Raw genomic sequence first — 27,131 nt, forward strand, 5'->3', positions numbered from 1 at the left:
TCCTATTGGGGAGGACAGTGCTTAGCACATAGTAAGCGCTTAATAAATGCCATTATTATTATTATTATTATTGTTAATATTATTATTATTACTGCCACTACCGGCGAGGGCTGGAGGGTGAGCGGAGGCCTAGGGTGTCCGTGAGCTTGGACTGGGAATCCCGCGAGGGACAGGGACTGTGTCCGATCTCTTTAGAAGCAGCGTGGCCTAGTGTGTGGCAGCTGTGTGACCTTGGGCGAGTCACTTAACTTCTCTGGGCCTCAGTTCCCTCATCTGTAAAATGGGGATGAAGACCGTGAGCCCCCCCGTGGGACAACCTGATCACCTTGTAACTTCCCCAGCGCTTAGAACAGTGCATTGCACATAGTAAGCGCTTAATGTCATTATTATTATTATTCTCTGTGCCTCAGTTCCCTCATCTGGAAAATGGGGATGAAGACCGTGAGCCCCCCCGTGGGACAACCGGATCACCTTGTAACTTCCCCAGCGCTTAGAACAGTGCGTTGCACATAGTAAGCGCTTAATAAATGCCATTATTATTATTATTATTATTCTCTGTGCCTCAGTTCCCTCATCTGTAAAATGGGGATTAAGACTGTGAGCCCCCCATGGGACCACCTGATCACCTTGTAACTTCCCCAGCGCCTAGAACAGTGTGTTGCACATAGTAAGCACTTAATAAATGCCATTATTATTATTCTCTGTGCCTCAGTTCCCTCATCTGTAAAATGGGGATTAAGACTGTGAGCCCCATGTGGGACAACCTGATCACCTTGTAACTTCCCCAGCGCTTAGAACGGTGCTTTGCACAGAGTAAGCGCTTAATAAATGCCATTATTATCATTATTATTATTATTATCAGGCTGTCCCACGTGGGGGGGCTCACACCCTTCATCCCCATTCTACAGATGAGGTGACTGAGGCCCAGAGAAGTGAAGTGACTTGCCCAAAGTCACACAGCTGACTAGTGGCGGAGTCGGGATTCGAACCCACGACCTCTGGCCCCCAAGCCCGGGCTCTTTCCACTGAGCCCCGCTGCTTTTCCAAACCTCTGAACCTTCCCTTGGCTCAGGCTGGGATTCATTTTCATTCCATTCATTCAATCGTATTTTTTGAGCGCTTTCTGTGCGCAAGGCACTGTACTAAACGCTGGGGAGCAGCGTGGCTCAGTGGAAAGAGCCCGGCCTTTGGAGGCAGAAGTCATGGGTTCGAATCCCTGTATATATGTATGTACGTATGTATTACTCTATTTTATTTGTACATATTTATTCTATTTATTTTATTAATATGTTTGGTTTTGTTGTCTGTCTCCCCCTTCTAGCCTGTGAGCCCGCTGTTGGGTAGGGACCGTCTCCCCGTGTTGCCGACTTGGACTTCCCAAGCGCTTAGTACAGTGCTCTGCACACAGTAAGCGCTCAATCAATACTATTGAATGAATGAATGACTTTATTTGTAAATATTTATTCATTTTATTTTGTTAATATGTTTGGTTTTGTTGTCCGTCTCCCCCTTCTAGACTGTGAGCCCGCTGTTGGGTAGGGACCGTTTCTAGATGTTGCCGACTTGGACTTCCCAAGTGCTTAGTCCAGTGCTCTGCACACAGTAAGTGCTCAATAAATGATTCTATCCTACTTATTTTATTTTATTTTATTTTATTTTATTTTGTTGGTATGTTTGGTTCTGTTCTCTGTCTCCCCCTTTTAGACTGTGAGCCCACTGTTGGGTAGGGACTGTCTCTAGATGTTGCCAATTTCTACTTCCCAAGCGCTTAGTCCAGTGCTCTGCACATAGTAAGCGCTCAATAAATACGATTGATTGATTGATTGATTGAATGAATGAATTACTCTTTATTTGTAAATATTTATTCTATTTATTTTATTTTGTTAGTATGTTTTGTTTTGTTGTCTGTCTCCCCCTTCTAGCCTGTGAGCCCGCTGTCGGGTAGGGACCGTCTCTAGACGTTGCCACCTTGGACTCCCCAAGCGCTTAGTCCAGTGCTCTGCACACAGTAAGCGCTCAATAAATACGATTAAATGAATGAATGAGCCCGCTTTCGGGTAGGGACCGTCTCTGGATGTTGCTGACTTGTCCTTCCCAAGCGCTTAGTCCAGTGCTCTGCACACAGTAAGCGCTCAATAAATACAATTGAATGAATGAATGAATGAGCCCGCTGTTGAGTAGGGACCGTCTCTAGATGTTGCCAACTTGGACTTCCCAAGCGCTTAGTCCAGTGCTCTGCACACAGTAAACGCTCAATAAATACGATTGAATGAATGAATGAGCCCGCTGTTGAGTAGGGACCGTCTCTAGATGTTGTCGACTTGGACTTCCCAAGCGCTTAGTCCAGTGCTCTACACACAGTAAGTGCTCAATAAATATGATTGAATGAATGAATTACTCTTTATTTGTAAATATTTATTCTATTTATTTTATTAATATGTTTTGTTTTGTTGTCTGTCTCCCCCTTCTAGACTGTGAGCCCGCTCTTGGGTAGGGGCCGTCTCTAGATGTTTGCCAACTTGGGCTTCCCAAGCGCTTAGTCCAGTGCTCTGCACACAGTAAGCGCTCAATAAATACAATTGAATGAATGAATGAATGAGCCCGCCGTTGTGTAGGGACCGTCTCTATATGTTGCCAACTTGGACTTCCCAAGCGCTTAGTCCAGTGCTCTGCACACGGTAAGCGCTCAATAAATACGATTGAATGAATGAATGACTCTTTATTTGTAAATATTTATTCTATTTATTTTATTTTAATATGTTCTGGTTTGTCTTCTGTCTCCCCCTTCTAGACTGTGAGCCCGCTGTTGGGTAGGGACCATCTCTATGTTGCCAACTTGGACTTCCCAAGCGCTTAGTACAGTGCTCTGCACACAGTAAGCGCTCAATAAATACGATTGATGATGATGATGATAATGCTCTGCACACAGTAAGCGCTCAATAAATACGATTGAATGAATGAATGAGCCCGCTGTTGAGTAGGGACCGTCTATGTTGCCAACTTGTCCTTCCCAAGCGCTTAGTCCAGTGCTCTGCACACAGTAAGCGCTCAATAAATACGATTGAATGAATGAATGAATGAGTGAAATCCCAGCTCTGCCACCTGTCAGCTGTGTGACTTTGGGCAAGACACTTACCTTCTCTGGGCCTCAGTTCCCTCATCTGGAGAATGGGGATTGACTGTGAGCCCTCTGTGGGACATCCTGATCACCTTGTATCCCCCCCAGCGCTTAGAACAGTGCTTTGCACGTAGTAAGCGCTTAACAAATATCATCATTATTCTAATTGCAATACAGCAATAGTGACAATCCCTGTATATGTATGTAATAGTAATAATAGTATTTAAGTGCTTACTATGTGCCAAGCGCTGGGGGAGGTATAGGGGAATCAGGTTGTCCCCCATGGGGCTCCCAGTCTTCATCCCCATTTTCCAGATGAGATCACTGAGGCCCAGAGAAGCAAAGTGACTCGCCCAAAGTCACCCAGCTGACAAGGGGCGGAGCCGGGATTTGAACCCACGACCTCTGACTCCCAAGCCCGGGCTCTTTCCACTGAACCACGCTGCTTCTCATGTGTGTGGGTGGGTGTATGTTGCCAACTTGGACTTCCCCAGCGCTTAGTCCAGTGCTCTGCACACGGTAAGCGCTCAATAAATACGATTGAATGAATGAATGAATGAATGAATGGAGGTTGAGCCCCACGTGGGACACCTCATGACCTTGCATCTCCTCCAGCGCTTAGAACAGTGCTTGGCACACACAGTAAGCGCTTAACAAATATTCATTCATTCATCCAATCGTATTTATTGAGCGCTTACCGTGTGCAGAGCACTGGACTAAGCGCTTGGGAAGGACAAGTTGGAGAAGCAGCGTGGCTCAGTGGAAAGAGCCCGGGCTTGGGAGTCAAAGGTTCAAATCCCGGCTCGCCAATTGTCAGCTGTGTGACTTTGGGCCAGTCACTTCACTTCTCTGGGCCTCAGTTCCCTCATCTGTAAAATGGGGATTAAGACTGTGAGCCCCCCGTGGGACAACCTGATCACCTTGTAACCCCCCCGGCGCTTAGAACAGTGCTTGGCACATAGTAAGCGCTTAACAAGTACCATCATTATTATTATCCTCTGGGCCTCAGTTCCCTCATCTGTCAAATGGGGAGGAAGACCGTGAGCCCCACCGTGGGACAACCTGGTCACCTATAGAGAAGCAGCGTGGCTCAGTGGAAAGAGCCCGGGCTTTGGAGTCGGAGGTCATGGGTTTGAATCCCGCTCCGCCCATTGTCAGCTGGGTGACTTTGGGCAAGTCACTTCACTTCTCTGGGCCTCAGTGACCTCATCTGGAAAATGGGGATGAAGACCGCGAGCCCCCCGTGGGACAACCTGATCCCCTTGTATCCTCCCCAGCACTTAGAACAGTGCTCTGCACATAGTAAGCGCTTAATAGATGCCATTATTATTATTATTGTAACCTCCCCAGTGCTTTGCACATAGTAATAATAATAATAATGATGACATTTGTGAAGCACCTACTATGTGCCAAGCACTGATCTAAGCGCTGGGGCGGATACAAGGTCATCAGGTTGTCCCTCGGGGGGCTCCCAGTCTTCATCTCTAGATGTTGCTGACTTGTACTTCCCAAGCGCTTAGTCCAGTGCTCTGCACACAGTAAGCGCTCAATAAATACGATTGAATGAATGAATGAATGAAATCCCAGCTCTGCCACTTGTCAGCTGTGTGACTTTGGGCAAGTCACTTACCTTCTCTGTGCCTCAGTTCCCTCATCTGGGAAATGGGGATTGACTGTGAGCCCCCCGTGGGACAGCCTGATCACCTTGTATCCTCCTCAGTGCTTAGAACAGTGCTTTGCACATAGTAAGCACTAAATACCATCATTATTATTATTACTTCCCAAGCGCTTAGTCCAGTGCTCTGCACACAGTAAGCGCTCAATAAAAACGATTGAATGAGTGAATGAATGCATGAATCCCCATTTTCCAGATGAGGATGCTGAGGCCCCGAGAATCAATCGTATTTAATGAGCGCTCACTGTGTGCAGAGCACTGTACTAAGCGCTTGGGAAGTCCAAGTTGGCAACATCTAGAGACGGTTCCTACCCAACAATGGGCTCACAGTCTAGAAGGGGGAAGCGACTCGCCCAAATAATAATAATAATTGGTACTTGTTAAGCGCTTCCTATGTGCAAAGCACTGTTCTAAGCGCTGGGGAGGATACAGGGTGATCGGGTTGTCCCCCGTGGGGCTCACAGTCTTCATCCCCATTTTCCAGATGAGGGAACTGAGGCCCGGAGAAGTGAAGTGACTTGCCCAAGATCACACAGCAGACATGTGGTGGAGTGGGGATTCGAACCCACGACCTCTGACTCCAAAGCCCAGGCTCTTTCCACTGAGCCACGCTGCTTCTCAGCTGACCGGTGGCGGGGCCGCGATTGGTTTTCTTCTCTGTCTCCCCCTTTTAGACTGTGAACCCACTGTTGGGTAGGGGCCGTCTCTAGATGTTACCAATTTGTACTTCCCAAGCGCTTAGTCCAGTGCTCTGCACATAGTAAGCGCTCAATAAATACGATTGATGATGATGACGATTAGAACCCACGACCCCGGGCTCTTCCCACTGAGCCACGCTGTGGGCGCTCAATAAATGCCGTTATCGTTCTTATTAAAGAGCAGACCATCCGGCCCGGCAACCGACACTTTATTCCGGCGGCCGCGCGTGGCGGTCCCCTCCCGCCGGCCCCGATGGCCGGTGGTGTTCCCGCCTGCCCGAGGACGGGGAGGGCGATCCCGGCATCCCGGCGCGCCCCGCTTCCGGGCCTCCCGTCCTCCCTTTTCCCTTCCCTCCGGCGGGAGCTCGGCGGGGGGACACGGGATTGGGAAGCGGGGAGGCACGACACCACCGGGTGGGCGAACCGAGGCCGGAGCGGGGGGTGTCCAATAAAGCGGGAGGCGGCTGTCAGAGACCGCCCGACGGCCCCCCTCCGCCACCCCGCAACTGTCAGGTTATTTACGGGCTTAAAACTAGGCCGGGCCCAACTTGGCGGGGAGAGGGGCGAGCTGAAGGACGGAGCACGCGCGGGTGTGTGCGTGTTGGGGGGGCTGCAGTTGGAGGGCTGAAGGGTAGACTGGACGAGGAAAGGGGGGGGGGTTCAGGGCCGGGGCTCCTGCTCCGGCCGGTCGAGCAGCTCGAAGTCCTCCTCGGGGGCGGGTGGGGGGCCGCCGGGGCCGCCCCCCGCCCCGTTGAAGTGAGCGTTCACAAAGTGCAGGGGGGACGGGAGTTGCAGCGGGGCCGCCGCCGCCTCCTCCAGCGAGTCCGCCGGGCTGTGCAGGACGCCGGGCAGGGCGCGGGGCGCGGGCGGCTTCTTGGCTCCTGTCGTCGCCTCCTCCTCCTCCTCCTCCGGCCTCGGGGTCTCCTCCGCCTCACTGGGCAGGCTCTGCTGGTCCAGATCTGAGAGGGGGGGAAGCGGCGTGGCTCAGTGGGAATCAATCGATCATCAATCAATCAATCAATCGTATTTATTGAGCGCTTCCTGTGTGCCGCGAGCACTGGACTAAGCGCTTGGGAAGTCCAAGTTGGCAACCGAGGCTCCCCTCTGGAGCCTCGCGTCTCCCTCCGTCAACCCCCGCCATGCCGCCCCTGCCCCTCCCAGACGGAGCCCCCCTTTTTCCTCTCCTTGGTCATTCACTAGTACTCTATTTATTTATTTCACTCGTACATATTTATTCTATTTATCTGATTTGATTGGAGATCAATCAATCCATCGTATTTATTGAGCGCTTACTGTGTGCAGGGCACTGGGCTAAGCGCTTGGGAAGTCCAAGGTGGCAACATCTAGAGACGGTCCCTACCCAACAGCGGGCTCACAGTCTAGAAGGGGGAGACAGAGAACAAAACCAAACATGCTAACAAAATAAAATAAATAGAATAGATACGTACAAGCAAAATAAATAAATAAATGAGTAAATGAGTAAAATAAATAAATAAATAAGCAAAATAGGTAGTTAAATAAATAAGCAAAATAAATAAATAAGTAAAATAAATAAGCAAAATAAATAAATAGCTAAATAAATAAGCAAAATACACAAATAAATAAATAATGATGGCATTTGTTAAGCACTTACTATGTGCAAAGCACTGTTCTAAGCACTGGAGGGGACACAAGGTGATCAGGTTGTCCCCCATGGGGCTCCCAGTCTTCATCCCCATTTTCCAGATGAGGGAACTGAGGCCCAGAGAACTAAAGTGACTCACCCAAAGTCACCCAGCTGACAATTGGTGGAGCTGGGATTTGAACCCATGACCTCTGACTCCCAAGCCCGGGCTCTTTCCACTGAGCTACGCTGCTTCTCTAGACTGTGAGCCCGTTGTTGGGTAGGGACCGTCTCTCTATGTTGCCAACTTGTGCTTCCCAAGCGCTTAGTCCAGTGCTCTGCACACAGTAAGCGCTCAATCAACACGACTGATTGATTGATTGACTGTCTCTGCATGTTGCCAACCTGGACTTCCCAAGCGCTTAGTCCGGCGCTCTGCACGCAGTAAGCGCTCAATAAATACGACTGATTGATTGATTGACTGACTGTCTGTATATGTTGCCAACTTGGACTTCCCAAGCGCTTAGTCCAGCGCTCTGCACGCAGTAAGCGCTCAATAAATACGACTGATTGATTGATTGATTGACTGACTGTCTGTATATGTTGCCAACTTGGACTTCCCAAGCGCTTAGTCCAGCGCTCTGCACACAGTAAGCGCTCAATCAATACGACTGATTGATTGATTGACCGTCTCTAGATGTTGCCAACTTGTCCTTCCCAAGCGCTTAGTCCAGTGCTCTGCACGCAGTAAGCGCTCAATCAATACGACTGATTGATTGATTGACTGTCTCTACATGTTGCCAACTTGTCCTTCCCAAGCACTTAGTCCAGCTAAGCGCTCAATCAATACGATCGATTGATTGATTGACTGATTGAAGCAGCGTGGCTCAGTGGAAAAGAGCCCGGGCTTTGGAGTCAGAGGCCATGGGTTCAAACCCGGGCTCCGCCCATTGTCAGCTGTGTGACTCTGGGCAAGTCACTTCACTTCTCTGTGCCTCAGTTCCCTCATCTGTAAAACGGGGACTAAGACTGTGAGCCCCCCATGGGACCACCTGATCACCTTGTAACCTCCCCAGCGCTTAGAACAGTGCTTGGCACAGAGTAAGCGCTTAATAAATGCTACTATTATTTTTCTCTTTTAGACTGTGAGCCCACTGTTGGGTAGGGACTGTCTCTAGTTGTTGCCAACTTGTCCTTCCCAAGCGCTTAGTCCGGCGCTCCGCACGCAGTAAGCGCTCAATAAATACGACTGATTGATTGACCGTCCCTAGATGTTGCCAACTTGTCCTTCCCAAGCTCTTAGTCCAGAGCTCCGCACGCAGGAAGCGCTCAATCAATATGACTGATTGATTGATTGACTGACTGTCTCTATATGTTGCCAACTTGTCCTTCCCAAGCGCTTAGTCCGGCGCTCCGCACGCAGTAAGCGCTCCATCAATACGGCTGATTGATTGACCGTCCCTAGATGTTGCCAACTTGTCCTTCCCAAGCGCTTAGTCCAGAGCTCCGCACGCAGTAAGCGCTCAATCAATATGACTGATTGATTGATTGACTGACCGTCTCTATATGTTGCCAACTTGTCCTTCCCAAGCGCTTAGTCCGGTGCTCTGCACGCAGTAAGCGCTCAATCAATACGACTAATTGATTGATTGATTGACTGACTGTCTGTATATGTTGCCAACTTGCCCTTCCCAAGCGCTTAGTCCAGTGCTCTGCACGCAGTAAGCGCTCAATCAACATGACTGATTGATTGTATATGTTGCCAACTTGTCCTTCCCAAGCACTTAGTCCAGAGCTCTGCACACAGTAAGCGCTCAATAAATATGACTGATTGATTGATTGACCGTCTCTATATGTTACCAACTTGTCCTTCCCAAGCGCTTAGTCCAGCGCTCTGCACGCAGTAAGCGCTCAATCAACACAACTGATTGATTGACTGTATATGTTGCCAACTTGTCCTACCCAAGCGCTTAGTCCAGCGCTCTGCATGCAGTAAGTGCTCAATCAACACAACTGATTGATTGACTGTATATGTTGCCAACTTGTCCTACCCAAGCGCTTAGTCCAGTGCTCTGCATGCAGTAAGTGCTCAATCAATACGATTGATTGATCGATTGAGGCCCCCCCCCCCCCCCCCCCCACCTCCCCATACCCTCTGAGACGTCGGTGAGCTGCGGGGTGGTGGCCCGGGACACGGAGAAGCCCCCGCTCTCCAGGATGGAGGCCTCCTCGTCCGACAGCTCCGAGTCGGTGATGGCCAGGGCCAGGGCCGTCTTCCTCACGTCCACCTGCGGCGGGGGAGAGGAGGCCGCGGTGTCTGTGCCCGGTGCCCGCCCCCGGCGCCCACCCGTCGATCCAAGCCGTCACCAAAACCTGCCGGTCTCAGCTCCACAACATCGCAAAGCTCCGCCCTTTCCTCTCCATCCCAACCGCTACCCTGCTCATTCAAGCTCTCATCCTATCCCGTCTGGACTACTGCACCAGCCTTCTCTCTGATCTCCCATCCTCGTGTCTCTCCCCACTTCAATCCATACTTCATGCCGCTGCCCAGATTGTCTTTGTCCAGAAACGCTCTGGGCATGTTACTCCCCTCCTCAAAAATCTCCGGTGGCTCCCAATCAATCTGCGCATCAGGCAGAAACTCCTCCCCCTGGGCTTCCAGGCTGTCCATCCATCCATCCATCCATCCATCCCCTGGCCCCCTCCTCCCTCCCCTCCCTTCTGTCCTTCTCCATCGCAGCCGGCACCCTCCGCTCCTCCTCCGCCGCTGATCTCCTCACCGTTAGGCCTCGTTCTCGCCCGTCCTGCCATCGACCCCCGACCCACGTCATCCCCCGGGCCCGGAATGCCCCCAATCCCTCCGCCCATCTGCCCAGCTCGCTCTCTTTCTCCCTTCAAGGCCCTGCTGAGAGCTCACCTCCTCCAGGAGGCCTTCCCAGACTGAGCCCCTTCCTTCCTCTCCCCCTGGTCCCCCTCTCCATCCCCCCCATCTTACCTCCTTCCCTTCCCCACGGCACCTGTATATATGTACACATTTATTACTCTATTTATTTTACTTGTACATATCTATTCTATTTTCTTTTGTTAGTATGTTTGCTTTGGTTCTCCGTCTCCCCCTTTTAGACTGTGAGCCCACTGCTGGGTAGGGACCGTCTCTAGATGTTGCCAACTTGTACTTCCCAAGCGCTTAGTCCAGCGCTCTGCACACAGTAAGCGCTCGATAGATACGATCGACTGATTGAGGGGCTCTCACCACGGGGGGGAAGCCGGCCAGCTCGGCCTCGCTCTCGCTGTCCGTCTCGGCCGCGGGGTCGCCGTCGTCGTCCCCGTCCCCGGCGTGGCGGCGGCCCCCCGCGCGGCCCCCGGGGGCCCGGCCCGCGCCCCGGGGGTCGTGCCGGTGGCGCACGGCCTCGGCCTTCATGCTGTAGTCCAGCTGCATGAGCAGCGGCTCCAGCCGCGTGTACATCCGCTGGATCAGCTCGTGGTACACGACCAGGGGCCACAGGAGGATGCTCAGCACTGACGGGGACACCGGGAGAGGCACACGGACAGAGACACACACACATATACACACGCAGAGACGGACGTTCTCTCTCTAATAATCCTGTATATATGTATGTATATATGGTTGTACATATTTATTACTCTATTTATTTATTTATTTATTTATTTTACTTGTACCTATCCATCCTATTTATTTTATTTTGTTAGTATGTTTGGTTTTGTTCTCCATCTCCCCCTTTTAGACTGGGAGCCCGCTGTTGGGTAGGGACCGTCTCTAGACGTTGCCAATTTGTACTTCCCAAGCGCTTAGTCCAGTGCTCTGCACGTAGTAAGTGCTCAATAAATACAATTGATGATGATAATAATCATAATAATGGCATTTATTAGGCGCTTACTACATGCCGAGCACCGTTCTTACGATGATGATGATGATGATAATCATAATAATGGCATTTATCAGGCGCTTACTACGTGTCGAGCACCGTTCTAAGCGCTGGGCGGGTTACGTTACATCAAATCCATTAAGCGTGTTTGATTAAGTGCTCAATAAATTAAGCGCTTACTACGTGCCGAGCACCGTTCTAAGCGCTGGGCGGGTTACGTTACATCAAATCCATTAAGCGTGTTTGATTAAGTGCTCAATAAATTAAGCGCTTACTAGGTGCCAAGCACCGTTCTAAGCGCTGGGGAGGTTACAAGGGGATCGGGTTGCCCCACGGGGGGCTCACAGTCTTCATCCCCATTTTACAGATGAGGGAACTGAGGCCCAGAGAAGCGAGGTGACTTGCCTAAAGTCACACAGCTGACAAGTGGTAGAAAAAAAAATGATAGCATTTATTAAGCACTTACTACGTGCAAAGCGGTGTTCTAAGCGCTGGGGAGGTTACAAGGGGATCGGGTTGTCCCACGGGGGGCTCCCAGTCTTAATCCCCATTTTACAGATGGGGGAACTGAGGCCCAGAGAAGTGAGGTGACTGGCCCAAAGTCACCCAGCTGACAAGTGGCAGAACAAAAAAATGATGCCATTTATTAAGCGCTTACTATGTGCCGAGCACCGTTCTAAGCGCTGGGGAGGTTACAAGGGGATCGGGTTGCCCCACGGGGGGCTCCCAGTCTTAATCCCCATTTTACAGATGAGGGAACTGAGGCCCAGAGAAGTGAGGTGACTGGCCCAAAGTCACACAGCTGACAAGTGGCAGAACAAAAAAATGATAGCATTTATTAAGCGCTTACTACGTGCAAAGCACCGTTCTAAGCGCTGGGGAGGTTACAAGGGGATCGGGTTGCCCCACGGGGGGCTCACAGTCTTAATCCCCATTTTACAGATGAGGGAACTGAGGCCCAGAGAAGTGAAGTGATTTGCCCAAAGTCACACGGCTGACAATTGGCAGAGCCGGGATTTGAACCCAGGACCTCTGACTCCAAAGCCCAGGCTCTTTTCCACTGAGCCACGCTGCTTCTCTTAAAAAAAAAAATGATAGCATTTACTAAGCGCTTACTATGTGCCAAGCACTGTTCTAAGCGCTGGGGAGGTTACAAGGAGATGAGGTTGCCCCACAGGGGACTCACAGTCTTAATCCCCATTTTACAGATGAGGGAACTGAGGCCCAGAGAATAATAATAATAATAATGATGGCATTTGTTAAGCGCTTACTATGTGCAAAGCACTGTTCTAAGCGCTGGGAGATACAAGGTGATCATGTTGTCCCACGTGGGGCTTACAGTCAATCCTCATTTTACAGATGAGGTCACTGAGGCCCAGAGAATAATAATAATAATAATGATGGCATTTGTTAAGCGCTTACTATGTGCAAAGCACTGTTCTAAGCGCTGGGGGATACAAGGTGATCAGGTTGTCCCACGTGGGGCTCCCAGTCTTCATCCCCATTTGACTGATGAGGGGACTGAGGCCCAGAGAATAATAATAATAATAATAATGATGATGGCATTTGTTAAGCGCTTACTATGTGCAAAGCACTGTTCTAAGCGCTGGGGGATACAAGGTGATCGGGTTGTCCCACGTGGGGCTTACAGTCAATCCCCATTTTCCAGATGAGGGAACTGAGGCTCAGAGAAGTGAAGTCACCCAGCGGAGCTGGGATTCGAACCCACGACCTCGGACTCCGAAGCCCGGGCTCCTCCCACCGAGCCACGCTGCTTCTCGGTGGCGTCGGACCGAGTCGCGCTCCGCGGTTCACCGACCCCCCGGGCCCGGATAGGAAGGGGGACGCGGGGGAGACCCTCAGCCCCACCGGGATGAACCCTTCCTTATCCCCGGGGGGGACAAGCCCACATTCCCGAGGCCCAGATTCCCGGGACGGGGGGCGTACTCACGGATGATGTAGGAAATCATGGTCCCGGGCACGTAGTGGCCCAGCGCGGCCAGGGCGGTGCAGCCGCAGCAGACTCGGGCGCAGAACTGAGCGGGGATGGGGGGGACGGGGGGTGGGCCCCCAGTCACAGGGGGCTCCCACGCCGCCCACCCCCCGCCCCATCGCGATTTATTTACTTGAACAGATTTAGTCTATTTATTAAACGCTCAATCAATCGATCGATCGTATTTATTGAGCGCTTACTGCGCGCAGAGCACCGGACTAAGCGCTTGGGAAGTCCAAGTTGGCAACATCTAGAGACGGTCCCTACCCGACAGTGGGCTCCCGGCCTAGATTTCGCTATCTCCCCTTGTAAAATAGAAAAATAACTGATGGCATTTGTTAAGCGCTTACTATGTTCATTCATTCGATCGTATTTATTGAGCGCTCACTGTGGGCAGAGCGCCGGACTAAGCGCTTGGGAAGTCCAAGTTGGCAACATCTAGAGACGGTCCCGACCCGACAGTGGGCTCCCAGTCTAAAAATAAATACGATTGAATGAATGAATGAATGAATAAATACAATTGAATGAATGAATGACTACAGTGCCTGGCACCTAGTTAAGTGTTTAACAGATACCCTCCGGGCACCTAGTTAACAAATGCCCGCTGCTGGGTAGGGATCGTCTCCCTATGTTGCCAACTTGGACTTCCCAAGCGCTTAGTCCAGTGCTCTGCACACAGTAAGCGCTCAATAAATACGACTGAATGAATGAATGTTGGGTAGGGACTGTGTCTATATGTTGCCCACTTGGACTTCCCAAGTGCTTAGTCCGGTGCTCTGCACGCAGTAAGCGCTCAATAAATACGATTGAATGAATGAATGTGGGGTAGGGACCATCTCTATGTGTTGCCAACTTGTCCTCTCCCAAGCGCTTAGTACAGTGCTCTGCACACAGTAAGCGCTCAATAAATACGATTGAACGAATGAATGAATGTTGGGTAGGGACCGTCTCTCTATGTTGCCGACTTGGACTTCCCAAGTGCTTAGTCCGGTGCTCTGAACACAGTAAGTGCTCAATAAAAATGATTGAATGAATGAATGAATGTTGGGTAGGGACCGTCTCTATATGTTGCCAACTTGTCCTCTCCAAAGCGCTTAGTCCAGTGCTCTGCACACAGTAAGCGCTCAATAAATACGATTGAATGAATGAATGAATGAATGTTGGGTAGGGACCGTCTCTATATGTTGCCCACTTGGACTTCCCAAGCACTTAGTCCGGTGCTCTGCACACAGTAAGCGCTCAATAAAAACGATTGAATGAATGAATGAATGAATGTTGGGTAGGGACCGTCTCTAGATGTTGCCAACTTGTACTTCCCAAGCGCTTAGCACAGTGCTCTGCACACAGTAAGCGCTCAATAAATACGATGGAATGAATGAATGAACCACCCCCTCCCCACCGAGTGAATGGGTGCCCGGCCTCGTATGTTTGGTTTTGTTCTCTGTCTCCCCCTTTTAGACTGTGAGCCCGCTGTTGGGTAGGGACTGTCTCTAGATGTTGCCAACCTGTCCTTCCCAAGCGCTTAGTCCAGTGCTCTGTACGCACTAAGCGCTCAATAAATACAATTGAATGAATGAATGCCTCCCGACAAGCAGCATGGCCTAGTAGTTAGAGCCCGGGCTTGGGGAGCTCAGAGGTGGTCGTTCAGTCACACTTAAGCAGCATGGCTCAATGGAAAGAGCACGGGCTTTGGAGGTCATGGGTTCAAATCCCGACTCTTCCCATTGTCAACTGTGTGACTTTGGACGAGTCCCTTCACTTCTCTGGGCCTCAGTGACCTCACCCGTAAAATGGGGATGAAGCCTGTGAGCCCCCCGGGGGGCAACCTGATCACCTTGTCACCTCCCCAGAGCTTAGAACGGTGTTTGGCACAGAGCACTTAATACATTCATTCATTCATTCATTCATTCAATCGTACTTATTGAGCGCTTACAGCGTGCAGAGCACTGGACTAAGCGCTTGGGAAGTCCAAGTCGGCAACATCTAGAGACAGTCCCAACCCAACAGCGGGCTCATTCATTCATTCAAGAGACGGTCCCTACCCAACAGCGGGCTCATTCATTCATTCATTCGTATTTATTGAGAGCTTACTTGTGCAGAGCAGTGTACTAAGCGCTTGGGAAGTCCAAGTTGGCAACATATAGAGATGGTCCCTACCCAATAGCGGGCTCATTCATTCATTCAATCATATTTATTGTGCAGAGCACTGTACTAAGCGCTTGGGAAGTTCAAGTCGGCAACATACAGAGACGGTCCCTACCCAACAATGGGCTCCACAGTCGTTCACTCAATCGTATTTATTGAGCGCTCACTGTGTGCAGAGCACTGTACTAAGCGCTTGGGAAGTCCAATTCGGCAACATCTAGAGATGGTCCCTACCCGACAGCGGGCTCATTCATTCATTCAATCATATTTATTGAGTGCTTACTGTGTGCAGGGCACTGGACTAAGCGCTTGGGAAGTTCAAGTCGGCAACATACAGAGACGGTCCCTACCCAACAATGGGCTCCACAGTCGTTCACTCAATCGTATTTATTGAGCGCTCACTGTGTGCAGAGCACTGTACTAAGCGCTTGGGAAGTCCAATTCGGCAACATCTAGAGATGGTCCCTACCCAACAACGGGCTCATTCATTCATTCATTCAATCGAATTATTGAGCGCTTACGGTGTGCAGAGCACTGGACTAAGCGCTTGGGAAGTACAAGCTGGCAACATAGAGAGACGGTCCCTACCCGACAGCAGGCTCATTCATTCATTCATTCATTCAATCATTCATTCAATCATATTTATTGAGCGCTTACTGCGTGCAGAGCACTCTACTAAGCGCTTGGGAAGGAGAAGTTGGCCACGCATAGAGACGGTCCCGACCCAACAGCGGGCTCACGCTCTAGACCAGCCAGGCTTTGACCACCCTTAGCCCCACTGAAATCACCCGCAATCCTTACCACCCACGGAGAAACGTAAAGGGCCAGTGCTCGTCCCCTTTAAATTACCACTAATCAATCAATCAATCGTATTTGTTGAGCGCTTACTGGTAGTTCATTCAATCGCATTTATTCATTCATTCATTCAATCGTATTTATTGAGCGCTTCCTGTGTGCAGAGCACTGGACTAAGCGCTTGGGAAGTACAAGTTGGCAACATAGAGAGACGGTCCCTACCCAACAGCAGGCTCATTCATTCATTCAATCGTATTGATTGAGCGCTTACTGTGTGCAGAGCACTGGACTAAGCGCTTGGGAAGTCCAAGTTGGCAACATATAGAGATGGTCCCTACCCAACAGCGGGCTCATTCATTCATTCAATCATATTTATTGAGCGCTTACTGTGTGCAGAGCACTGGACTAAGCGCTTGGGAAGGACAAGTTGGCAACATCTAGAGACGGTCCCTACCAAACAGTGGGCTCCACAGTCATTCATTCAATCGTATTTATTGAGCGCTTACTGGGTGCAGAGCACTGGACTAAGTGCTGGGGAAGTCCAAGTTGGCAACATCTAGAGACGGTCCCTACTCAACAGCGGGCGCATTCATTCATTCATTCATTCAACTGTATTTATTGAGCGCTTACTGCGTGCAGAGCACTGGACTAAGCGCTTGGGAAGTCCAAGTTGGCCACATAGAGAGACGGCCCCTACCCAACAGCGGGCTCACGGTCTAATCACCTCCCATAACCAACCCCACGCTTAGTCCAGTGCTCTGCACACAGTAAGCGCTCCCTTCCCCACAGCACCTGTATATATGTATATATGTTTGTACATATTTATTACTCTATTTATTTATTTTACTTGTACATATCTATTCTATTTACTTTATTTTGTTAGTAGGTTTGGTTTTGTTCTCTGTCTCCCCCTTTTAGACGGTGAGCCCACTGTTGGGTAGGGACCGTCTCTAGATGTTGCCAATTTGGACTTCCCAAGTGCTTAGTCCAGTGCTCTGCACATAGTAAGCGCTCAATAAATACGATTGATGATGATGATGTGGGGTAGGGACTGTCTCTATATGTTGCCAATTAGTACTTCCCAAGCGCTTAGTCCAGTGCTCTGCACACAGTAAGCACTCCCTTCCCCACAGCACCTGTATATATGTTTGTACAGATTTATTACTCCATTTATTTATTTATTTTGCTCGTACACGTCTATTCTATTTATTTTATTTTGTTAGTCTGTTTGGTTTTGTTCTCTGTCTCCCCCTTTTAGACTGTGAGCCCACTGTTGGGTAGGGACTGTCTCTAGATGTTGCCAACTTGTACTTCCCAAGCAATTAGTCCAGTGCTCTGCACACAGTAAGCACTCAATAAATACAATTGATGATGATGATGATGATGATGTTGGGTAGGGACCGTCTCTAGATGTTGCCAATCTGTACTTCCCAAGCGCTAAGCCCAGTGCTCTGCACACAGTAAGCGCTCAATAAATACGATTGATGATGATGACGATGATGCTGGGTAGGGACTGTCTCTAGATGTTGCCAATTTGTACTTCCCAAGCGCTTAGTCCAGTGCTCTGCACACAGTAAGCGCTCAATAAATACAACTGATTGATTGATTGATTGAAAGATTGAATGATTGCGCTTAGTCCAGTGCTCTGCACACAGTAAGCGCTCAATCAATACGATTGATTGATTGAATGATTGAATAAATAATCAACGCCATCACTGTTATGACTGTGCGTTACCTGCCCCGGGTTGTGCCTCTTGTAGCACAGCAGGTCATCATCAGTCATCGTCATCAATCGTATTTATTGAGCGCTTACTATGTGCAGAGCACCGGACTAAGCGCTTGGGAAGGACAAATTTTTTACAGCTGAGGAGACTGAGGCACAGGCCAATTCAATGACTGCCCAAGGTCATAAAGCATTCAAGTGGTGAAGCTACTTCAAGTGGTGATGATGATGATGTTGGGTAGGGACCGTCTCTATATGTTGCCAACTTGTGCTTCCGAAGCACTTAGTCCAGTGCTCTGCACACAGTGAGCGCTCAATAAATACGACTGATGGATTGATTGATTGATTGGATTGAATGACTGCGCTTAGTCCAGTGCTCTGCACACAGTAAGCGCTCAATAAATACGATTGATTGATTGATTGATTGGATTGAATGACTGCGCTTAGCCCAGTGCTCTGCACACAGTAAGCGCTCAATAAATACGATTGATTGATTGAATGATTGTGCTTAGTCCAGTGCTCTGCACACAGTAAGTGCTCAGTAAATACTATTGATTGATTGATTGGATTGAATGATTGCGCTTAGCCCAGTGCTCTTCACACAGTAGGCGCTCAATAAATACGATTGATTGATTGATTGATTGGATTGAATGACTGCGCTTAGTCCAGTGCTCTGCACACAGTAGGTGCTCAATAAAAACGATTGATTGATTGATTGATTGGATTGAATGACTGCGCTTAGCCCAGTGCTCTGCACACAGTAGGCGCTCAATAAATACGACTGATTGATTGAATGATTGAATGATTGCGCTTAGTCCAGTGCTCTGCACACAGTAGGCGCTCAATAAATACGACTGATTGATTGATTGATTGGATTGAATGACTGCGCTTAGCCCAGTGCTCTGCACACAGTAGGCGCTCAATAAATACGACTGATTGATTGATTGATTGGATTGAATGACTGCGCTTAGCCCAGTGCTCTGCACACAGTAGGCGCTCAATAAATACGACTGATTGATTGAATGATTGACTAAATAATCAACGCCATCACTGTTATGACTGCGCGTTACCTGCCCGGGGTTGTGCCTCTTGTAGCGCAGCAGGTCGCGCAGGTGTCCGTGAAAGGCGAGCCAGCTCTCCGCCACGCAGCGGCACATCTCGGGGACGCTCAGCAGGTGCGGCCGGGCCCCCGCCCCCAGGGCCTCGCTGGGCGGCGGTGGGGGAGACGCCCGCATCACCCCATCGCCGGGAGACCCCCCCCCCGCCCCCCCCCGGGAGACCCCCCCACCCACCCACCCCGCTTGAGAAGCGGCGCGGCTCTGTGGGAAGAGCCCGGGCTTTGGAGTCAGAGGTCGTGGGTTCAAATCCCGGCTCCTCCGCCTGTCGGCTGGGTGACTTTGGGTGAGTCATTTAACTTCTCCGGGCCTCAGTTCCCTCTTCTGGAAAATGGGGATGAAGACTGGGAGCCCCCCCGGGGGACAACCTGATCGCCTTGGAACCTCCCCAGCGCTTAGAACAGTGCTTTGCATCATCATCATCGTCATCAATCGTATTTATTGAGCGCTTACTATGTGCAGAGCACTGTACTAAGCGCTAGGGAAGTACAAATTGGCAACATATTTGCGCATAGTAAGCGCTTAATAAATGCCATCATCATCATCATCATCACCCACTCCCCCGTCAAGGGCTCCCACTCCAGGCCTGGGTTCGAATCCCGGCCCCGCCGCCCGACCCTGGGCGAGTCGCCTGGCTCCTCTGGGCCTCTCGGCTGGAGAAAACGAGGGTCAGCTTGGGCCCCCAGGGCGCTTAGTCCAGTGCTCCGCGCGCAGTAAGCGCTTAATCAGTATGATATATGTATAGATATATATATAGATCTTTTAGACTGTGAGCCCACTGTTGGGTAGGGACTGTCTCTATATGTTGACAATTTGTACTTCCCAAGCGCTTAGTCCAGTGCTCTGCACATAGTAAGCGCTCAATAAATACGATTGATGATGATGATGATAGATGTTTGTACAGATTTATTACTCTGCTTATTTATTTTACTTGTACATATCTATTCTATTTATTTTATTTTGTTAGCATGCTTGGTTTTGTTCTGTCTCCCCCTTTTAGACTGTGAGCCCGCTGTTGGGTAGGGACCGTCTCTAGATGTTGCCAACTTGGACTTCTCAAGCGCTTAGTCCAGTGCTCTGCACACAGTAAGCGCTCAGTAAATACGATTGATGATGATGATGTTCTATTCTATTTATTTTATTTTGTTAGTATGCTTGGTTTTGTTCTCTGTCTCCCCCTTTTAGACTGTGAGCCCACTGTTGGGTAGGGACCGTCTCTAGATGTTGCCAACTTGTACTTCCCAAGCGCTTGGTACAGTCCTCTGCACACAGTAAGCGCTCAATAAATACGATTGATGATGATGATTTATTACCCTACTTATTTATTTTACTAGTACATACCTATTCTATTTATTTTATTAGTATGCTTGGTTTTGTTCTCTGTCTCCTCCTTTTAGACTGTGAGCCCACTGGTGGGTAGGGACCGTCTCTACATGTTGCCAACTTGGACTTCCCAAGCGCTTAGTCCAGTGCTCTGCACACAGTAAGCGCTCAATAAATACGATTGATGATGATGATGATGATGATTTATTACTCTATTTACTTATTTATTTTACTTGCACATACCTATTCTATTTATTTTATTTTGTTAATATGTTTGGTTTTGTTCTCCGTCTCCCCCTTCTAGACTGTGAGCCCACTGTTGGGTAGGGACCGTCTCTAGATGTTGCCAACTTGGACTTCCCAAGCGCTTAGTACAGTGCTCTGCACACAGTAAGCGCTCAATAAATACAATTGATTGATTGATTGAATGAAGGAAGGAAGGAAGGAAGGAAGGCGGGGAGCCCCGCGTGCGACGGGTCCGACCTGGTTAGGCCGGCTCTGTCCCTGGCACAGAGTAAGCGCTTAATAAATACCACGAAAAATGAGGACCCCCCCCCCTCCCCGTGGTGGACCTTCCCAAATAATAATAACAACGATGGCATTTATTAAGCGCTTACTATGTGCCAAGCACTGTTCTAAGCGCTGGGGAGGTTACAAGGTGACCAGGCTGTCCCACGGGGGGCTCGCAGTCTTCATCCCCATTTTCCAGATGAGGCCACTGAGGCCCGGAGAAGTGAACTGACTTGCCCAAAGTCACCCAGCGCTTACTACGTGCAAAGCACCGTTCTAAGCGCCGGGGAGGTTACAAGGTGATCAGGTTGTCCCACGGGGGGCTCGCAGTCTTCATCCCCATTTTCCAGATGAGGTCACTGAGGCCCGGAGAAGTGAACTGACTTGCTCAAAGCCACCCAGCTGACAAGTGGCGGTGCTGGGATTCGAACCCATGACCTCGGACTCCAAAGCCCGGGCTCTTTCCACTGAGCCGCGCTGCTTCTCTAAGAAGGTCGGGGGGCGAGCGCTGCCCCGATCTTTGGCCCCCCCCCGCAACCCCGGGGGTCCGGACGGAGGAGCGGCCGATGGGCGGGACGCCCGGCGGGGGACTCACCTGTCAGCCCGGGGCTGCTCCTCGGCGGACGGGGCTACTGTGGGGAGACGGAGGAGTCGGTCAGGAGGAGGCTACTTTCATTCACTCAATCGTATTTATTGAGCGCTTACTGTGTGCAAAGCACTGGACTAAGCGCTTGGGAAGTCCAAGTCGGCAACATCTAGAGACGGTCCCTACCCAACAACGGGCTCACAGTCTAGAAGGGGGAGACGGACGATAAAACGAAACATGTGGACGGGTGTCTGGTCATCAGAATAAATAGAAGTAAAGCTCGATGCACATCATTAACAAAATAAATAGAATAGGAAATATGTACCAGTAAACTAGAATAATAAATCTGTACAAATATTCATTCAATCATATTTATTGAGCGCTTACTGTGTGCAAAGCACTGGACTAAGCGCTTGGGAAGTACAAGTCGGCAACATCTAGAGACGGTCCCTACCCAACGACAGGGTCACAGTCTACGAGGGGGAGACGGACGATAAAACGAAACATGTGGACGGGTGTCTGGTCATCAGAATAAATAGAAGTAAAGCTCGATGCACATCATTAACAAAATAAATAGAATAGGAAATATGGACGAGTAAAATAGAGTAATAAATCTGTACAAAAATTCATTCATTCATTCAATCGTATTTATTGAGCGCTTACTGTGTGCAGAGCACTGTACTAAGCACTTGGGAAGTCCAAGTCAGCAACATAGAGAGACGGTCCCTACACAACGACGGGCTCACAGTCTAGAAGGGGGAGACGGACGATAAAACGAAACATGTGGACGGGTGTCAGGTCATCAGAATAAATAGAAGTCAAGCTCGATGCACATCATTAACAAAATAAATAGAACAGGAAATATATATGAGTAAAATAGAGTAATAAATCTGTACAAATATTCATTCATTCAATCATATTTATTGAGTGCTTACTGTGTGTAGAACACTGGACTAAGCGCTTGGGAAGTCCAAGTCGGCAACATAGAGAGACGGTCCCTACCCAACAACGGGCTCACAGTCGAGAAGGGGGAGACAGACGATAAAACGAAACATATGGACGGGTGTCAGGTCATCAGAATAAATAGAAGTAAAGCTAGATCAATGAATCAATCGTATTTTTGAGCGCTTACTATGTGCAGAGCACTGGACTAAGCGCTTGGGAAGTACAAGTTGGCAACATGTAGAGACGGTCCCTACCCGAAAGTGGGCTCACAGTCTAGAAGGGGGAGACAGAGAACAAAACCAAACATATTAACAAAATAAAATAAATAGAATAGATATGTACAAGTAAAATGAATAGAGTAATAAATATGTACAAACATATATACATATATACAGGTGATTCAGTCGTATGTATTATTTATTATTATTTATTATTTCAAATTCAATTTTCAAATTTATTATTTCAAATTCAGCCGTATTTATTGAGCGCTTACTATGTGCAGAGCACTGGACTAAGCGCTTGGGAAGTACAAGTTGGCAACATAGAGAGACGGTCCCTACCCAACAGCGGGCTCACAGTCTAGAAGGGGGAGACAGAGAACAAAACCAAACATATTTATATGTATATATGGTTGTACATATTTATTACTCTATTTATTTATTTTACTTGTACATTTCTATCCTACTTATTTTATTTTGTTGGTATGTTTGGTTCTGTTCTCTGTCTCCCCCTTTTAGACTGTGAGCCCACTGTTGGGTAGGGACTGTCTCTATGTGATGCCAATTTGTACTTCCCAAGCGCTTAGTACAGTGCTCTGCACATAGTAAGCGCTCAATAAATACGATTGATTGATTGATTGATTGATATTAACAAAATAAAATAAATAGAATAGATATGGACAAGTAAAATAAATAGAGTAATAAATCCGTACAAACATATCTACATCTATCCAGGTGCTGTGGGGAAGGGAAGGAGGTAAGATGGGGGGATGGAGAGGGGGATGAGGGGGAGAGGAAGGAGGGGGCTCAGTCCAGGAAGGCCTGAGCTTAGTTGACGGTAAACTCGCTGTGGGCAGGGAGCGGGTCTCCCGACTGTTTCGCTGCCCTCTCCCAAGCGCTCACTACAGTGCTCCTGCGCTCGGTAAGCGCTCAGTACGTACCATTCGACTGGAAGCTCTCGCTGTGGGCAGGGAACGTGTCTACCAACTCTGCACCCGTCTACTCGTTTTGTCTCGTTGTCCGTCTCCCCGCTTCTAGACGTGAGCCCGTCGTCGGGTAGGGACCGTCTCTGTTGCCGACTTGGACTTCTCAGGCGCTTAGTCCAGTGCTCTGCACACAGTGAGCGCTCAACAAATATGACTGAATGAACGGATACCATACTGTAGATGCTCAGTACATATCAGGGGAGGACTGATGTATATTAACGTCCGTCTCCAGACTGTAAGCTCGTCGTGGGCAGGGAACGTGTCTACCAACTCCGTTAGACTCTACTCTTCAAACCGCTTCGTCCAGTACATAGTAAGCGCCCAATACGTACCCCAGATGGACCGATTTACATTGACGCCCGTCTCCCCCTCTAGACGGTAGATTCGTCATGGGCAGGGAACTCGCACGTGGTGCCCTCGCCCGAACGCTCAGTCCGGTGCTCTACACCCGGTAAGCGCTCAGTACATGGCACCCGCTGCGGGGAGGGCAGGTGGTTCTTACCGGAGAAGGGGGCCAGGGCCCGGGGCGGCCAGCGTTGCAGCAGCAGGAAGCAGAGCAGGGAGACGCCCAGCAGGAAGAAGGGCCGCAGGGAGGAGGAGGACAGCAGCCTGGGAGAGGGAGAATGGACGGATGCGGGGGTGGACGGATGGACGGACGGGGGGATGGATGGATGGGGGAACGGGAGGATGGGGGAATGGGCAGACGGGGGATGGATGGACAGAGGGATGGATGGATGGGCGGATGGGGGAATGGATGGACAGGGGGATGGGCAAATGGACGGGCAGATGGGGGGATGGGTGGGGGACGGATGGGTGGATCATCATCATCAATCGTATTTATTGAGCGCTTACTATGTGCAGAGCACTGGACTAAGCGCTTGGGAAGTACAAACTGGCAACATATAGATGGGGGATGGACGGACAGATGGCAAGATGGACGGGCAGACGGGGGGATAGGCAGGCGGGGGGGATGGATGGATGGGGGAACGGGAGGATGGGGGAATGGGTGGACGGGGGAACGGGCGGACGGGGGAATGGGCAGACGGGGGAATGGGCAGACGGGGGAATGGGCAGATGGGGGGATGGATGGGCAGATAGGGGATGGATGGGGAATGGACGGGCAGATGGGGGGATGGGCAGATGGGGGAATGGGCAGAAAGATGGGGGAATGGGTGGACAGATGGTGGAATGGGCAGATGGGGGGATGGATGGGCGGGGGAACGGGAGGATGGGGGAATGGGCGGACGGGGGAACGGGCGGATGGGGAATGGGCAGATGGGGGGATGGATGGGCAGATGGGGAGACGGATGGGCGGATGGGGGGATGGATGGGCGGATGGGGGGATGGATGGGGGGATGGGGAGATGGACGGGCAGACGGGGGGATGGATGGGCAGATGGGGGGATGGATGGGCAGATGGGGGGATGGACGGGCAGACGGGGGGATGGATGGGCAGATGGGGGGATGGATGGGGGATGGATGGATGGGCAGGCGGGGGATGGGTTGGCAGGCGGGGGGATGGATGGGGGATGGATGGTTGGATGGGCAGACGGGGGATGGATGGACAGATGGGGAGATGGAGGGGGGATGGATGGATGGGCAGACGGGGGGATGGATGGATACATGGACGGATGGGGGATGGGCAGACAGACGGGAGGGGGGATGGATGGATGGATGGATGGATGGATGGATGGATGGATGGTTGGATGGATGGATGGATATGGATGGATGGATGGAGGGCAGACTCACTCTGCCCCTCCTCACGACGCCCCGCCCCCAGGCGCATGCGCGCGCTCTGTCAGCCCCGCCCCCTCCCTGGGCACATGCGCACTCTCTGCCTGCCCCCTCCCCAAACACGCCCCGCCCCCAAGCGCATGCGCGCAGACTGTGGACCGCCCCCGCCCTCCCCGACGCCCTGCCCCCAGGCGCATGCGCTGACACCTTTGTGGCCCCCCACGACGACGCCCCGCCCCCAAGCGCGCGCGCACGCAGCCTGACATTCCCCTCTGCCCTCCCTTCAACGAAGCCCCGCCCCCTCCAGAGACCCCTCCCCCAAAGGCACTAGCACTATCAGCCCCGCCTGCCCTGCCCTCAACGAAGCCCCGCCCCCAAGCGCATGCGCGAACGCCATGACCCCCCCGTGCCCTCCTCAACACCGCCCCGCCCACAAGCTCTGCCCTCAACGACGCCCCGCCCCCTGCCCTACCTTCAGCGTAGCCCCGCCCCCTACGACGCTTCGCCCCCAAGCACAAGCGCGCATGTGCATAAGCGCATGCGCTGTGACACCTCCTTGCACCCTCCCCACGACGCCCCGTCCCTTCCGCAAGCCCCGCCCTCCGGCTCTCTTCCCTTCCAAGATGCCCCGGCCCCTAGCGCGTGCGCACACACACGCACTCTGCCCGCCTCAACAACACCCACCCCCAGACTCTCTCTGCCCCCCCACGACGCCTCGCCCCCAAGCGCATGCGCACACGCGCTGTGACACCTCCTTGCACCCTCCCCACGACGCCCCGCCCTTTCCTCACGCCCCGCCCTCCGGCTCTCTTCCCTCCCAAGATACTTCGCCCCCCGGTCTCCCTGCCCTCCCCCCAGCGAAGCCCCGCCCCCAGATTATCTCTGCTCCATTCCCTACGAGGCCCCGCCCCCAAGCGCATGCGCGCACGCTGACCCTCCTCCATGCACCCTCCCCAATGACGCCCCGCCCCCAAGCGCATACGCTGACACCTCCTTGCGCCCTCCCCACGACGCCCCGCCCTCCGGCTCTCTTCCCTCCCAAGATACCCCGCCCCCTTGCGCACACGCGCTCTGCACTCCTCAACGACGCCCCACCCCCCCAACTAAGCCCCGCCCCCAAAGTCTTTCTGCCCCCTCCCCTACGACGCCTCGCCCCCAAGCGCATGCACGCGCGTGAGGAAGCGCATGCGCTGTGACACCTCCTTATCCCCTCCCCACGACGCCCCGCCCTCTGGCTCTCTTCCCACCCAAGATGCCCCGCCCCCTAGCGCATGCGCGCACGCACGCGCTCTGCCCTCCTCAACTCCGCCCCGCCCCCTGGTCTCCGCTCAGCGAAGCCTCGCCCCCAAGCGCATGCGCACACGTGCGTTCTACCTGACACCTCCCTCTGCCCTCCGCAACGACGCCCCGCCCCCAGAACGCACCTGACACCTCCCCAACGACTCCCCCCGGCGCATGCGCGCCGTGTCTGACCCCACCCTGCGCCCCCCAACGACGCGCCGGTCTCGCATGCGCATGCGCGGCCCGTCCGCCCCGCCCCTCCCTCGGGCCCCGCCCCCCCGTCCCGAGGCCCCGCCCCCTCCGCCGTCCTCCCCCGGGTTCGGCGGGCGGGCGGCCGGTCGTCGGGGTTACCAGAAGAGTCCGTTGAGGGCGGCGGCGGCGAGCAGGCTGTGGAGCGGCCTCTCCCAGACGAGCAGCCGCTGCCCGGCCGCCAGGGCCGCCTCCCAGCCCAGGGCCCGCTGCCTCAGCGCCGCCGCCAGCCGCCCCACCGCCGCCTCCGCCTCCTCCTCCTCTTCCGCCGCCGCCGCCGCCTCGCCCAGGCCCCCGCCGCTCGCCATGGTGGGGCCGGACGGCCGGACGGCTGCGGCGCTGCGCGGAAGGGGGGGCGCGCCCGCGAAGCCGCCCCACACGTGACCCCGAGCGCTCCCCCGGCACGTGACGGCGGACGCCCTGCGCACGCGCACAACTCCTGGCACGTGACGGGGGCACCCGGCGCACGCGCGCAACTCCCCGGCACGTGACGGGGGACGCCCTGCGCACGCGCACAACTCCCCGCCCCACTGAGGTGGTTGCTAGGC

At 52.0% G+C, this 27,131-nt stretch overlaps 1 protein-coding gene across 1 annotated transcript; it reads right to left on the reverse strand.

Moving 5' to 3' along the window:
* Positions 1 to 6,151: 6,151 nt before the first annotated feature.
* Positions 6,152 to 27,026, reverse strand: RETREG2 (reticulophagy regulator family member 2). Its single transcript, XM_038753891.1, has 8 exons — positions 26,686 to 27,026; positions 23,823 to 23,929; positions 21,181 to 21,214; positions 18,708 to 18,843; positions 12,933 to 13,017; positions 10,348 to 10,613; positions 9,247 to 9,382; positions 6,152 to 6,450 (listed from the first exon to the last, which is right to left on the reverse strand). Exons 1-8 carry the CDS (start codon positions 26,889 to 26,891, stop codon positions 6,152 to 6,154), a joined length of 1,269 nt encoding a protein of 422 aa, XP_038609819.1. The 5' UTR covers positions 26,892 to 27,026.
* Positions 27,027 to 27,131: the final 105 nt, after the last annotated feature.

Source organism: Tachyglossus aculeatus, chromosome 1, assembly GCF_015852505.1.
Source record: "Tachyglossus aculeatus isolate mTacAcu1 chromosome 1, mTacAcu1.pri, whole genome shotgun sequence".
In the NCBI taxonomy this organism is placed as follows: Eukaryota; Metazoa; Chordata; class Mammalia; order Monotremata; family Tachyglossidae; genus Tachyglossus; species Tachyglossus aculeatus.

Bases quoted from the DNA above. Each gene is read 5' to 3' on its own strand.
- RETREG2 (XM_038753891.1), bottom strand. From the start codon at position 26,891: ATGGCGAGCGGCGGGGGCCTGGGCGAGGCGGCGGCGGCGGCGGAAGAG. The intron at 13,018-18,707 runs GTAACGCGCAGT...ATCCCCGCTCAG, and splicing joins AGAGGCACAACCCCGGGCAG to TTCTGCGCCCGAGTCTGCTG. The intron at 9,383-10,347 runs GTGAGAGCCCCT...CCCCCGCCGCAG, and splicing joins TGGCCGGCTTCCCCCCCGTG to GTGGACGTGAGGAAGACGGC.